General features: G+C 35.1%; 1 protein-coding gene across 1 annotated transcript; it reads right to left on the bottom strand.

The window, feature by feature from the left end:
- Positions 1–8,310: 8,310 nt before the first annotated feature.
- On the bottom strand, positions 8,311–9,273 carry LOC127669252 (olfactory receptor 14J1-like). The gene has a single exon (XM_052163107.1). The coding sequence runs from the start codon at positions 9,271–9,273 to the stop codon at positions 8,311–8,313; it is 963 nt and encodes a 320-aa protein (XP_052019067.1).
- Positions 9,274–15,709: the final 6,436 nt, after the last annotated feature.

The raw sequence follows: 15,709 nt of genomic DNA, 5'->3' as shown, positions 1-15,709 counted from the left end.
TTTAACACATAACATAAACACAACAATCATTCAGCCACTCAAACAATAGACAACATGAACTGACACACATATAGACAAGTTTGGTGCACCAAAGGTAGGCAACAGACAGAAATGGAACTTGATGTCCCAAAAAGATCCAAATACCTTAACCAGAACTAAGAATATCTCCATTAGGATTCAGAGATAGGACGTATCCCATTTTCTTCTGTTTCTTGGAGAGTTTTGAAATTATCTTTTAACCATTAGTATTAGTATTAGTATTAGTACTAGTATTAGTATTAGTATTATACTATTTGATACCATGTCCTGTACATGGAAAAACTGCTTTTCTGAAACCTGCTTTTTCTTTTGTTTAAGAGTTAACTCCTTGTCTTCTTTTTCTTCTGGGAGTTCTGCCAGAGAAGGAAGAAAAGAAATAGTGGCAAACACTGATAGTTATTTTATCGCGTCTTGCTTTTTTAACCCATATTAAGTTCATAAAAAGAGAAAAAGTTTTAAAAAATATGAGACACGGTATCTTGGCCATGACCATGTGGAGAGAGGTAGGAGGGGAAGAGAGCCCAGGAATTTCTTTGTCCGGCCGTTTTAACTGTCTCTGACGTATAAAGAATAAATTTTTCTCCAGAGAATTTAGCTCGGGTAGGCTGCATAAATTCCTCAGGTGTGATCCAGCCTTCCATGGAAGATTCAAAGTACTTTTTAAAATTTCCTTTTAAATCTTGTAGCTCCTTTAAGAGGTCTATTAAAGCAAGCTCTTTCTCCCTGTGGGAGCCCTGGAATGGTTTCGCCCAGCGAGAGGTTTCACACAGGCCTGCCCCCAAACTTCTGGGCAAAAGGAACGCCCACAAAGTGCAAAAGGGGGAGTGGGGGAAGGGTGCGCTGAAGAAATGCCTTCCTGGTAAGGAGGCGGGGCTGGCATAGGGGAGTGGCACTCTGCCGCCTTGGCAGGAATCTGCCTTTTGTCTTTGAATCTCTTTTTTTCTTTTTAGTACTGCCGCCTCTAACTTGCTCATGAGAGCCTGAATTTCTTTTTCGCTGTGGGAAATCTCAGATTCCGTTTGTCTTAAGCCCCTGAGGCTAGGATATAGCGACCCTCTCCTATCTTCCTTTTCCAAACGGGCTTCACCACCGGTTTCAGGGAGCCTAGTTCCCAAGCGAAATCCAAATCCTTGCCTAATTTATCCCAGCAAGGTACCATAAGGTTTCCTGAGACAGCAAACCAAGGAGCCACTGTATCACATTCAATTAGGAATCTCTCCAGGGTGGATTTCTTAAGTTTTAAGTTTTTAGAAGATAACAGCTCTTGCAGAGCCAGAAAAATTGGATGAGACTGGAAAGTCCCGATTCTAAATAAATTTCTATTATCACTGCTATCTCGTAATTAGAGGCAGAATCTAAACTGCTCCTAATTAACCAGGCAGACTAACAAGGTGCCTGCTGCTTTAAAAACAGGTTTGAGAACTTCCTACTTGTAATTCCTGTGGTTCTTAACCTTGGGGACTTAGCTCCTAGTTGATTACTATGCAAATCCTCTTTCCTTTTGTTCCACCATGAACTTCCCCCACCCCCTTAATTTGCAGGGTGGAGCTAACTAGCCACAGTTTCCTTTGCCTGTGCTTCAGGCCGGAGACCCCGTGGCCTCTTTAACATTTCTTTTATAACTTATGATTCATCCAAAAAGCCGGGAACTTGATTTCCTCCCAATATACCGGGAATTTTAATTTAATTTACCCACAACTATTGGGTACTTACCAGCGCACTGCACCCCTGACCATAAAGGTTCTGAATACTCCGGACAGGCCACCAATAATGTAGCATCCACCCTCGCCAGCAAAGAGGACACAACACCAGGAAGTTTCTTCCTTTAATGGTTTATTCGGGAAACCTTAAATTAAGCTTATTTCTTCTTTTGGCGGCCCCCAGGCTCTCTGCCAGCCTCACCTTATAAAGCCTAGATAGCCTCATCTGCCCAGGGAGATAACCAGCCATTTTGTCATAGGTGAACTCAGTGAGTTCTTCATTAGCATGTAAGTGAGATAAGGAATACAGCACACTGCGCATGTACTCAAGTGATTTACCACCAGGGAGCTGCATGTGGCCAGGGTCATCTTGTAACAGAGAAGAACAAAGGATGGCTCACTACAACTGTGTAACAAAATTGTATATTTCTGACAGGAAAATGAATATGTAAATTACAGTAGAAAATATAAGAATATAGATATTGGTAAACATAGTTAATTTTATCCATCATTTTCAAAGTGTTGTAATTACAGGATTTTGCCAAAAGCTCTCTGAATATCTGATGTGTTGCATTGTGTAGAACTTTGCCTAATTTGAAGCATCAGTTAGTTGTAGATGGGTAATACTGAAATCCTTTTCTGAAAACAATGGAATTAAAGGACAAAACAGATGATGATACTGATTTCTCTATTACTATTTTTCCATTGCTGGAGAACAAGCCCAGCTGTGCTACCGAGTTATATCTCTACAGCTATTCATATTAAGATTTCTACAGTGATAAGAGAACCAGGTAGGTAATTTTCACTGTTCTTCCAGGCATCCATCTCCAATTCTCCCATCTCATTCCCATTATGTAGCAGGAAGCATGCAGAGGCCTCTCTACATTCTCTACTTCCCTGTGGACTAAACAGACACCGCTTTCCTCCTTCCCACCTACAGATTTTCTCACCACCATTTGCCCAGCCTATCCCCATTCATTTTTGTCAGCTGTTAACAAGTAGAAAAACATTCTATCTGAAAATCTACAGTGTCCTCACCTGGCAGGGACAAAGAAAGGCTCTGCATCTCACAACCCACAGCCACAACATGCTCCTAAAATCCAATGAAGGCAACAGAATCCAAGGAATAGTAAACTTACCCTACAAAGATAAAACAAGATATAAACACCTAGAATCAAAATTACTCCAAATCTATTTGCTTAGAGGCCAGAATGAAACATGATTAAACAGCCTGCATGATATGTTTTCGCCAGAGCCCAGCAACCCTACTATAATAGATACTGAGAAATGGAATATAGTTAAAGCACAATAAAGGCAATTTACAGGACAATGACAGTCAAGATCAACTTAAATGGAAACTCAAAGAAATTTCACTAAAAATCAAAATTGACCACTCTACAGATGTTTTTAATACAGTATTGGCAGTCTAAGCAAGAACAGTAAGACAACTATAGAAGACCAAGGGGAGAAAATAGGAAGGGAAGAAGTCAAAGTTTCTTTATTTTTGATTTCTTGTTTTTGTTCTTGTTTGTTTTTGATTTTGGGTTTTTCAGTTTTTGTTCTTTTTTTTTTTTTTTTTTTTTTTTGAGAAAGTGTATCTCTGTATAGCCCTGGCTGTCCTGGAACTCACTCTGTAGACCAGGCTAGCCTTGAACTCAGAAATCCGCCAGCCTCTGCCTCCCAAGTACTGGGATTAAAGGCATGCGCCACCACTGCCCAGCATTTCTTTATTTTCAGATGATATGATGACATATACAAGTCACCCTAAAAGTATCACCAGGGAACTGTTACAGCTGATAAACATTTTCAGCAAAGTAGCGGGGTACAAAACTAACACATAATGATTACGAGCCTATATACAAAAGAAAAATGGACTAAAACAAATATATTATGATTTCCATTTTCCCAATGCCTCCAAGTTCCTTCTTACTTCCCTTCCAGACCAGCTCCACAATCTGTCTCTCATTAGAACACCAGATATCTAAAAAACTATAATAAAACATAATATAATATAATACCAAAAAATTGGAACAGGACACACACACACACACACACACACATACGGTGAAGCAGAAGAAATACAGTCAAAGAAAAATCAAATCATGTGAAACACAAATGCAGGCATACACATGTTCAAGAACAGCACCCAGGGATTCCATAAAGAAATCAAAACCAGAAACCATAATACATATGCAAAGGGCCTATAATGGTAAGAAAAATGCCCTGAAAAAATATGAGACATACAACGTCAAAGATGCCATTGTGGGTTTTTTTCTACATTGTAATTAATATACTCACTTTATATTCTGATCGCAGTCTCCCTCCCTCCTCTTTGCATATACTACTGCATGCAGAAGCTTCTCTGAAGATATTGAGCAAGGCACTAGTCTACAAATATTACAAAATGTGCCAAGATATAAATTTATTGCTGCATCCCCTTAGCAGTACTGAGATTTTATCTATATCACTATATGTGTTGGTCCAAGGCAGTGTTTGTACATGTTCATGTTCTCTGAAGGAAAACTTTAACTCGAACCTAACCAATCTTTAAGTAGGAAAAAAATAAGAAGATAAAAAGGTAGCCTCAAAAAATAATGAACAACAAAAAACACATATGAATTGCTGATTCAGGTCATTTCTGCTTCTTGATTTTTGGTCCAATATAGGGTACATGAACTGATTTGGATGGAGGAAAGGAAATGTAGAAAAAATTAAATAATATTTTAATATCAAATTTTAAATAAATAATTTTTAAAAGGTGAGAAAAAGTGAAAACAGTTGAGGGCAGTGTTTGGTCTCACTTGTTAATACTCAGACTAGTGTCTGTGTATGAGAACATTCCAGCCTGGAGAAAATGTAGTGCTTTCATTTCACTTTTACACAACAAGTTAGTGTTCAAAACAGTAATACTTTAAAATTGTGTAAGTGACATAACAAATATGTTTCAATGAAGAAGTGAGACAGGATACAGAGGGAACTAAGGGAAGTAAATTTATTTAAAATAAATTGAAGAAACATTTCACTTCTAAGTAAGTTTTCTAATTAAGAGTCTGAGAAGCTGTAATGTAACATGTGGAAAAAAGAAGGTAAGACATCCCATTGAAACTCAGGTTTTTTCCTGGTCCCTTTCACCGATAACTCTATCAACAAACCCTGAGAATATTAGGATATAAATACTGTATATTAGACAACATTAATCATCAATCTTTTGTGTTTGTATCAAATTTGGAGATACCTCTTATTTTTCTTTCCTTTTTTTTTCATGTTGTTCAAGGCACTTCTTCATATAAATACAAATGTTTTTCATAAGGACAATAAAGTTATTATTTGATATGAGCTTTCTTCGGAAAGTAAAAATGATATGAGATTTAAAATGCTGGTGACCTGATTATTTAATTTCGACACACCCATTTTTCTTTTCCACACTTAACTAAATAGGATTTTAAAAGCATACTGGGTATGTTACCAGATCTCTCTGGAAAGCAGGTAACCAAGTTTAGAACAGATAAAGCCAGGGTTACAAATTGCCCAATACAGACCACAGGGCTGACAATTGAACTCAAATAATGATTGCCATACTACTGATTTACTGATTTCTAGATTGGATTCTGAAATCCAGAACAGTGCTTTCTAAAGCTGAGCACTTAAACCACCAACTTTCGTAGAAATGACTCCTGCTTAGCTTCTTCTTTCAGTTTTCTCTAAGCTGGTGCCTCCAGCTGGAGCACCCAATGCTATAACCTACGTCTTGAATCTATATTCCAGATATTGGAAAACCAGAAGAGAAAGTGCTTTGCAACTTGGAAGAAAGGGGTAGAAATGTCTAAAGTTTATGGAATTCACAGGTGATTGCTTGTTCATCACAGAGTGAATGTTAATAGAAAGTAAATTATATGTAAATGAACCACACAAATGCAAATACATAACAAGCATTGAGAAATGTGTTATTTTAAAAAAGAATTACAAATGTTTTTTGTTTGGGGTCTACAACAAAGCTTTTGATACTTGTTAAAAATTGCAAACTATTTAATATCAAAGAATACAACATTCCCAAAGTTCTTTTATATATTTGAAAGATCAATAATCTCCAAGAAAATAAATTTACTAAAATAAAGATATTCAACATATCTAGGAGTGAATACAACAAAATACTTATAAACCAAATATTAGCTACTTAACCAAGTCATTTGGTAATAATAAGCCACTTTGTTGTCAGCCAAAATTTATAAATGGATGCTCATCTAAAATATAAAGTTAGGAAATGGAATTGATTTGCTTATGTTGTAATTCAGTCAACTACTAAAATAACAGGCTAGCTCAAGTATTTCTGAAAATATGCAACTCAGAAAGAATCAAATGTAATTTACATGCCTCTGTAAATGGATAGAACAGGCAAATGTCTGAGGAGGTAAAAGGCCTGATGATCAGTCATTTGTGGTTGTATCTTGAAAATCTAGACTGACCAACTTTTATTCTTACAGGTGTCAATATCTAAGACTAAATATAGTGTATACAAAATGTAGATAGAAAAAAAGTGGTCTGAATGACAGAAATAGAGACTGAAGAATTGTTTTACCACTTTAAAATGAGGGATTATCATTCTTACAAAGCTTCTTACAAAAAGAAAATAAATATTTAAGATTTTAGAAATATGAACACTAACAAGTATTATTATTGTGCTTGATCTGTTGAGCTAACACACATTTAAAGAAATTTTGCAAAGGTGCAGTAGGATTATTACTGAAATGCACATCTCATCAGATTCCACTGCTGTTTATCACCATGTTTCAGAAATCTGGCAGGATTTCATCTACTTCTGAGTTTCTGACTGTATCTATAGTTCTTCATAAACAAGTAAAATCAAGAGATTATTAGAAGTGCTTTAGACCTACATTTTTAATTGACCATAAATGACTTATTTGTAGAAAGCCATATAATCACATCATTTAAGAGAGTTGAATATTTTGTATACTTTGATCCAACAAACCTATTCTTTGCAATTATACAGACAAAGCTTGGTAATTACAAATGCATGTATCAATAATTTAACAATAATTAAGTATTTAAGATATTTTATATAGTAAAAATGAGTGAATACACACAAATTTCAATATAAATTGAAATCTATAGTTTAGGAAAATAATAACTGTAATACTATGCAAATTTATCTACTGATATCATATATGTTTGCTAGATGTATATTTTGTCTAGCAAATGTATATTGCTAGACAAAAATAATTTTAAAATAAAAATTAAAAAATAAATTATTGACTTAAATTTATAACTTGGTGGTGGACCTAGGGCTATTATGATTATGGCTGTGTTTAAATTTTTGAAATTTTACCTCTGCAAAAATATTAGAAATGTAATGAGATTGTCAGTATGTCTTCATGTGTATGTGTTAGGATCTAAAAATAAGTGAATCTATGTTATGAGGCTATTAAATTTTTTATTAATTTAAAGGAACAACATTTTTAATACTAAAATACAAAGAAAGAAGACAATGTACTTCCATAATTACATCATTTTATAACATAGTTTATGTATAGAAAAACAAAGCAAAACATGACACTCCACAAGAATTTAAAGAAAACCCAATGAATAAAATCATTCACATATATAATTTAACAATCATAAACAATGGGTCAAATGATTCCAACCAGTGAATTTTGTACTAAAATAATTAATAATTATTATTTTAAAAATAATTTTAAAAGAAAAATTGAAACATAAATTATTGACTTAAATTTATAACTTGGTGGTAGACCTAGGGCTATTAGGATTATGGCTGTGTTTAAATTTTTGTAATTTTACCTCTGCAAAAATATTAGAAATGTAATGAGATTGTCAGTATGTCTTCATGTGTATATGTTAGGAACTAAAAAGGAGTGAATCTATGTTATGAGGCTATTAAATTTTTTATTAATTTGAAGGAACAACATTTTTAATACTAAAATACAAAGAAAGAAGACAATGTACTTCCATAAGTACATCATTTTATAACATAGTTTACGTATAGGAAAACAAAGCAAAACATGACACTCCACAAGAATTTAAAGAAATACCAATGAATAAAATCATTCACATATATAATTTAACAATCATAAACAATGGGTCAAATGATTCCAACCAGTGAATTTTGTACTAAAATAATTAATAATTATTATTTTAAAAATAATTTTAAAAGAAAACTTGAAACGTAAATTATTGACTTAAATTTATAACTTGGTGGTAGACCTAGGGCTATTAGGATTATGGCTGTGTTTAAATTTTTGTAATTTTACCTCTGTAAACATATTAGAAATGTAATGAGATTGTCAGTATGTCTTCATGTGTACGTGTTAGGAACTAAAAACGAGTGAATCTATGTTATGAAGCTATTAAATTTTTTATTAATTTGAAGGAACATCATTTTTAATACTAAAATACAAAGAAAGAAGACAATGTACTTCCATAAGTACATCATTTTATAACATAGTTTATGTATAGGAAAACAAAACAAAACATGATACTCCATAAGAATTTAAAGAAAAACCAATGACTAAAATCATTCACATATATAATTTAACAATCATAAACAATGGGTCAAATGATTCCAACCAGTGAATTTTGTACTAAACAGTAACTTCCTTGCAACACTCTTTAGGATCTTACTTCTCAGACTGTAAATAACAGGATTGAGAGTTGGAAGTAGTACTGTGTAAAAGATAGAGAATAAAAATTCTAAAGCAGTTGGAGAGTCTGAGGTTGGATTTAGATATGCAAAGGCTCCTGTAGAAAGAAACAATGAGACAACAAAGAGATGGGGAAGGCAAGTAGAAAAGACCTTAGACCTGCTTTCAGCAGAGGGCATCCTGAGAACTGTGGAGAATATGTGGACATAGGAGATGACAATCCCAATAAAGCAGAAAAAGGCCATTGCAGACAGGAAATTGACCACTCCCATTATTACAAAGTAATCATTAGAGCAGGAGAGCTTGAGCAACTGGGGAACATCACAAAAGAATTGGTGAATTATTCTCTCACCACAGAATCTGATAGAGAGTATACTTGTTGTGTATAAAGTTCCAGAGATGCTTCCACTTAACCACACAGCTGCCACAGACCAAGTGCACTTTCTGGGACTCATGATGACTTCATAGTGCAGTGGGAGGCAGATAGCCACATAGCGGTCATAAGACATCACTGTGAGAATGGCTGTCTCACTCCAGGCCAAAGCTGTGAAGAAAAAAACCTGAAGCATACACTGTCCATATGAAATGTAGCCACTTCGTGCCAGGGAACTGTCAACATACTGGGGAACTGTGACAGAGAGGGATGAGAAGTCCAGAATGGAAAGGTGCTTCAGAAAGTAATACATTGGAGACTGGAGCTGTGGGTCCAGTGTTGTGATGGTGATAATGATGAAATTCCCTGCTGAGCCAAATAGGTATGTCAGCAAGAATAACAAAGCATGCAAGATCTGCAGGTCATGGTTGTCAGACAAACCCATGAGAAGAAATCCACTCACTGTAGTTATATTTTTCATAATCATTGTGAAAACAAAAGTTGTCATGGCAGCTGGAACATAAAACAGTATGTTATATTTAGCAGAAATATATTTAGGCAATATTTATCTGTTCATCAATATTTATTTCAATAATTAGTCTCTATATACTATCTATCTTCTATCATCTACTATCTATCTATATTTATATATTTTTTCTATTTATCTCTATCATCAATCTATACTTGTTGAGAAATTTAAGTGAGAGCGCATTTTTCTCATCTCCATACATTGCACACTATCCAGTCATAAAGCGGTAGCTACAGGTGTACATGTGGTTCATCACAGGTCCTCTCAAGAAATGTGCATTTGTTTGTTCCAATACCACAATGAAACCCATTGCTTTTCTTTAAGTCTTCAGTAGTCAGTCAGTGATGATGGACTGTGGAATGAGTTTTTAAACATAGATAAGATTTATTATTTCTAGCTGAGGCAGGGAACCATGTTAGCAATTGAAATAGTCATTTTTAGAAAATATACCAGGAATTAAAACATGGTTTGCTTGTCCACAGGAAACAGCTATTCTCTCTTAAAAAAATACTGTTATTATAGCAAGAGGATATTGGTTATTGTTGAATGAAGTGTAAAAATGCTTTTGAATACTATGCAGGAGTTATTGAAATCAAAAAGAATAATGTTTGTGTAAAGTGAATGCTCACATGATACTCTCAGTTTAGATATCCTATTTCATTTACGGAGTGTTTTGGAGACAAGCAGCTTCCATTTGAATTTAACTGCTATCACTAGCCTTCAGATGTAGCTACCAAAGAGTTATTAGTTCTTACCAAAAGCTGAAACAATTGCAAAGGCATATGGAGATTTCTTGACCTGGTTTAAGATGTGAGGAAAATGGCCAATACCCAATAAGAGATTGCAAATTTAATGTCATTTGTGATTTTAATAAACTCTTGCTTTAGTTCATGGTCCTTTTGATATCTGAGGGATTGAAAATAACTCATCATTCTCCCCTTACAAGTTGCATGTTGGTGTTTGGTGGCTGATGAACATAAAATGAATTGTCAGATTTCAGCATAATTTTATTTTTTGTTCCAATCATGAAGTCTAGGCAATAGAATAAAGTGAAATTTCATTACATTGTTTCAGGATTACTTAAAATTTGTGTACTTACAAAAACAATTGCAGAATAAAATTTGAGGTCACCAATTTCAAACTTGAGGCATTTTTTATTTAATGGCATCTCTAGTGACAAGAAAAACACAGTCCAGCACGCTCACACCTCTTTCTCAAAGGATGAACCTACATCAAAATACCTGAAAGGATATTGGAATTTGATTGTAATTAAAGTGATCTTGTAGCCAACAATGATTTTAGAAACTAAGACCCTAGACCTGTGTCAGCATGAGGCTGAATTCAAACCAGTGTGTGCTCCACAGAAAGATCCACCACCTATGAGAAAATAAAACACTGTTAAATAAACTAGATAAAGTTGTACCATCTGGTTCAGCTTTTATATTTGAAAGCCTTTGGTCTCCTGCCCTGTCTACCTCAATCATAAATTGAATCATTCTTGAATATCCTCAAACTGCTTGATTTCTTCAATACTTCATATACAGAATAGAAATCAGAGTATATCAAAGATCTCCTTGTGTTTCTCACAGTTTTCATCCTTTCAAATTCTTTGTTTGGTATTTTTCTTTGAGGTTGGTAAAATGATAAACATACCTATAATTATTGTTCATAATATATTTTATATTGGTTCATTTAAATTAACAATTCTATCTGATAAATCAAACTCATTCATTTAATATTAATATTTTAATCTGAAAATCAAACCAGTAAACTGAGAGTTGAAAAAGCTGAGTAATATTGATCATTCATGGAAATGAGACAGGAGGCACATTTGAGTCCTTCCTAAAATAGGTGCCCATTGATCCCCACCGATAGTTTCATAATTTTGCAGCTATGCATTTAAATAGAAAAAAATGTGTTCATAGATTAAATAATAATATAAGCATTGAGTTATAATAACTTACACATATCAAAAAACACACAAGGACATTGACCATGGATATTTGGGCTGCCTGTAATGTTGATATCTGAGAGCTGTTGAAGAAGTGCTTTAACTGTCTACAGATGTGTAACATGTGCAGAATATAACATGGTAACTTTTCTCATTCCGCAGTCTTTTCACATGTTCTCTTATTATGTTTATATGAATTTTTAAAATTGGTTTCTTTTCAGTAAGTTGCCCTTGCTTCCTTGTTTTAGTGATAGCCTTGCTTTTCCAACCTAAGGTTTTAAGGTTGTGTTAGAATTTCCATTAAATACTTATCTTTCCTCATGCAAGTTCGGGAAACTCTCTCCAGGATGCTTTGTGTATGTGGCTCTCCAACCTGATCAACAATTTCTCATATTTCTTGTGGATGCTTGCAGGCTTTTAAATCATATTATGTCCCTAAAGAACAATTATGGTGAGCTGTCTTCTTGCAGAGAAGGGATGGACGTAAAATTGTACTGTCTTCTGAAATGGAAATTTAGACTTAGACAAAGTTACTTCATTTACTTTGACCCCATGTCACTTGGGACATGGAGTCAGTACAATTTCCACAGAGGTGTTAAAGGATTTTGTGAGCTTGAGGTTTGGTTGTTCCATATCAATGGTTTTTAGTCTTTAATAGACCTGTGAATCTCCCAGAGATCTGATTAGAGATCAGAACTCAGGGCACCACAATGAGTGTTTCTGATTTAGCCATTGCAGGAAGGGCAGAAACTAGTATGAATTTCAGAGTAGAGGGCTACTAGGTAGCAAAACTGTGCATTTCTGACATGCAAAAATATGTAAATTACAATAGAAAAACAACATAGGAATTTATACATTTGTCCATCATTGTTTATTCTAACAGCTAATATCAAAGGATTTATAATTTATCAGTTAGACCAATGGTAGAAATCTATATACAGAAATATTTCTCCAATGTGAAGTTTTGAGTATGTGTTAAGAAATCATCAGATACAGATGAGTGCTGAGCCAACACACAGGTGCTGCTATAGAAAAATTGGTTCACTCCTTAAAAATTAATTATTCCTTTATACAGAACCCAAAGCATTACTTCGTTTAGCAACAAATAAAATTTCATGATTTCTTGAAAATTATCAGTAGAAATGCAATTATAGGATTTTTCCAAAACCTTTCTGCACAATGGATGGATTGCACTGTGTAGAGCTTTGCCTAATTTGAAGCATCAGTTAGTTGTAGATGGATGATACCTATATGCTTTCCTGAAAACAATAGAATTGAGGGACAAAATGGATCCTAATATTGCATTTTCAATTACTGTTTTTTCCATCGCTAAAGAATAAGTCCAGCTGTGCTACCAAGCTATATCTCTACAGCTGTTTATATTGATATTTCTACACGGATAAATGAACCAAGTATGTGATTGTCTCTATCCTTCCAGACCTACATTTCCAATTTTCCAATCTCATTTCCATTGTGCAGCAGTCAGCTTGAAAGGCCTCTCTACCCTCTTTTCTTCCCCTGTGGACTCCACAGACCCTTGGGGCAGACCCAGTTTTCCCCCACTCCTATGGATTTTTCACCCCACTCTCCTGGCCTATCCACATTCATTTTTATCACCTCACAACACCTAGATAAACATTCTGTTTGGAAATCCACAGTGTCTGTACCTGGCAGAGACACAGAAAAACTTTGTATCAGGCAACCCACCGCTATCACATGCTCCTAAAATCCAGTGAAGGCAACAGGATCCAAGGGGTAGAAAACACACTCTACCAAAACAAGACAAGATATAAACACCTAGAATCACAATCACCGTAAATCTAGTTTCTTAGATGCCAGAATGAAAACATTATCAAACAGCACATTTTTCCCCCAGAGCACAGTAACCCTCCCACAACAGGTCCTGAGAAATGGAATATAGTTAAAGCATAATAATGGCAATTTACAGGACACCCACAGTCACAATCAACTTAAATGGAGAGAAACTCAAGAAATTACACTAAGAAGAAAAAAATGACCACTCTCTCCAGATGTTTTCAATATAGTATTGACAGTCTTAGCAAGAACAGTAAGACAACTATAGGAGGCCAAGGGGAGAAAATAGGAAGGGAAGAAGTCAAAATTTCTTTATTCTCAGATGATATAATTATATACAAGTGATCTTAAAGTTTCACCAAGGAGCTCTTACAGCTGATAAACATTTTCAGCAAAGTAGCAAGGAACAAAACGATCACATAAAGACTAGTAGCCTATATAAAAAAGAAAAATGGACAAAGACAAAATATAATATGATTATGATTTACCCTTTCTAAATGCCTCCAAGCTACCTCTTACTTGCCCTCAAATCCAGTTCCACAATCTGTCTCTCATTATAACATACTGCCAGACATCTAAATTTATAATAATAATAATAATAAAAATAATAATAATAATAAAATATAAACCAAAACCAAAAAAATTGCAACAGGACATACACACACGCATGCACACGCGCACAAACACACACACACACACACACACACACACACACAAAGTAAAGCAGAGAAATACAGCCAAAGTAAACCATGTGAAACACAAGTAAATGCAGACATACACTCATGTTCATGCACAGTACCCACGGATTCCATAAAGAAATCAAAATCAGAATCCATAGAACATCTGGAAAGGACCTGTAAGGTTAATAAAAATGCCCTGACAAAACATGAGACATACAACCTCCAAAGATGACATTGTGGGGTTTTTTTCTCTTTTACAATTAATGTGTTCACTTTATATTCTGATCACAGTCCTCCTACCTCTTTCCAGGTCTATGCTCCAACTCCCCTTTCCCTATTCCATCCTTCCATTTTGGTCAGAAAAGAGGAAGGCTCCTATGGCACCCACGTTAGCATACCAGGTTGCATCAGGACTAACTGCATCCTTTTCCATTGAGGTCAGACAAGGCAGCCCAGGTAGGGGAATGAAATCCTAAGACATCCAAGAGAGTCTGTGTCAGAGATAGCACCAGCTCCAGTTGTTATGGGACTGCTATGAAGATCAAGCTACACATGTGTATGGATGTTCTTTGGTTGGTGGTAGAGACTATTTGAGCCTCAATAGGCCCTGGTTTTGTAGATCTTCTTGAGGTGACCATGACCCTTCTGGGGCACTCAATCCTTTTTCTTGAGTCTTCCACAAGACTCCCTTAGACCTACCAAATATTTTGCTATAGTTTGCATCTGTTTTCATCAGCTGCTGCATGAAGTTTCTCAGATGACAGTTATGCTAGGCTCCTACCTGTAAGCATAACTGATTATCATTAAGTATCAATGGGTTTGTTTGATTTTTTTGGTTGTTTTTAATATCGATTTTGTTTTTAGAGCGAGACTCTGCTGGGGAAAACTAACTTTACATTTGCCTTTTTATTTCTGGGTTAGGGATGGGAACTGTGTCTACTTCTCGTCTCAGTGCTGGGACCCCATCTGGTGCACCTGTGCAGGCCCTGTGCATCCTACCACAGTCTCTGGGTGTTCACAAGTGCTTTAGTACTCCTGTGTTTAGAAGGTCTCATTTCCTTAGTCACCTCCATGCCCTCTGGCTCTTATACTCTTTCATCCCCTTTAACTCTTACATTATTTTTGCCTCCTCTTTTGCAGGATTCTTTTAGCTCTGATGGAGAGAATTGATAGAGATTCCCTATTTAGGAGTGAGTGCTTCTAAGGTTTCCATTCTCTGTACACTGCTCTGTTGTAAATCTGTCTTTTTTCTCATATACTCTATATGGAAGCTTCTCTGAAGATGCTAAGCAAGGAACTAGTCTACCAAACTGCAGAATGCTCCAAGGCATAATTATGTTGGTGTTTGGAACTCAGTGAGTAAGTATTTAATGGAGTTTCAGCTTCCTCCACGTTCCTTTTTTGTTGTTCTTTAGTGAGTTCTAATTAACAAATCAAATAAAATATCATCACACATTTTCAAGTTTACTTAAAATTTTTGTGCTAACAAATGTAATTGCAGAGTAAAATTTGAGGTCACTCTTTTCAATGCTGAGGCATTTTTCATTTAATTCCACCTTTCTTATGACAGGAAAAACTCACTCCAGCTCCCTCAAACCTCTTTCTCAAAAGATAAACATATATCCAAATACCTAACATGATGTTGGAATGTGATTACAATTAAGGTGGTTTTACAACCAACCATGACATGAAAAAAATTAGTCCCTGGACCTGTGGCAGCGGCATGCGGATAATTCAAATCATTATGAGCTCACAGAAAAAAATCTTCTATCTATAGGAAAATAATTCACTGTTAAAGTTGGTAACTTTTGTTTCATCTGATACAACTTTTTTGTTTGAAAGTCTCTTGTATCCTGCTTTGTGTACCTCAGTTATATCTTGAATCATTCTATAATATCCTCATACTGTTTGATATCTTTGACACCTCATATACACAGAGGAAATCAGA

The sequence above is a fragment of the Apodemus sylvaticus genome, chromosome 19, assembly GCF_947179515.1.
Source record: "Apodemus sylvaticus chromosome 19, mApoSyl1.1, whole genome shotgun sequence".
Taxonomy (NCBI): Eukaryota; Metazoa; Chordata; class Mammalia; order Rodentia; family Muridae; genus Apodemus; species Apodemus sylvaticus.
This window is presented reverse-complemented; position numbering and strand designations above follow the sequence as displayed.

Coding starts and splice junctions, on each gene's coding strand:
- LOC127669252 (XM_052163107.1), bottom strand. CDS start 9,273: ATGATTATGAAAAATATAACTACAGTGAGTGGATTTCTTCTCATGGGT.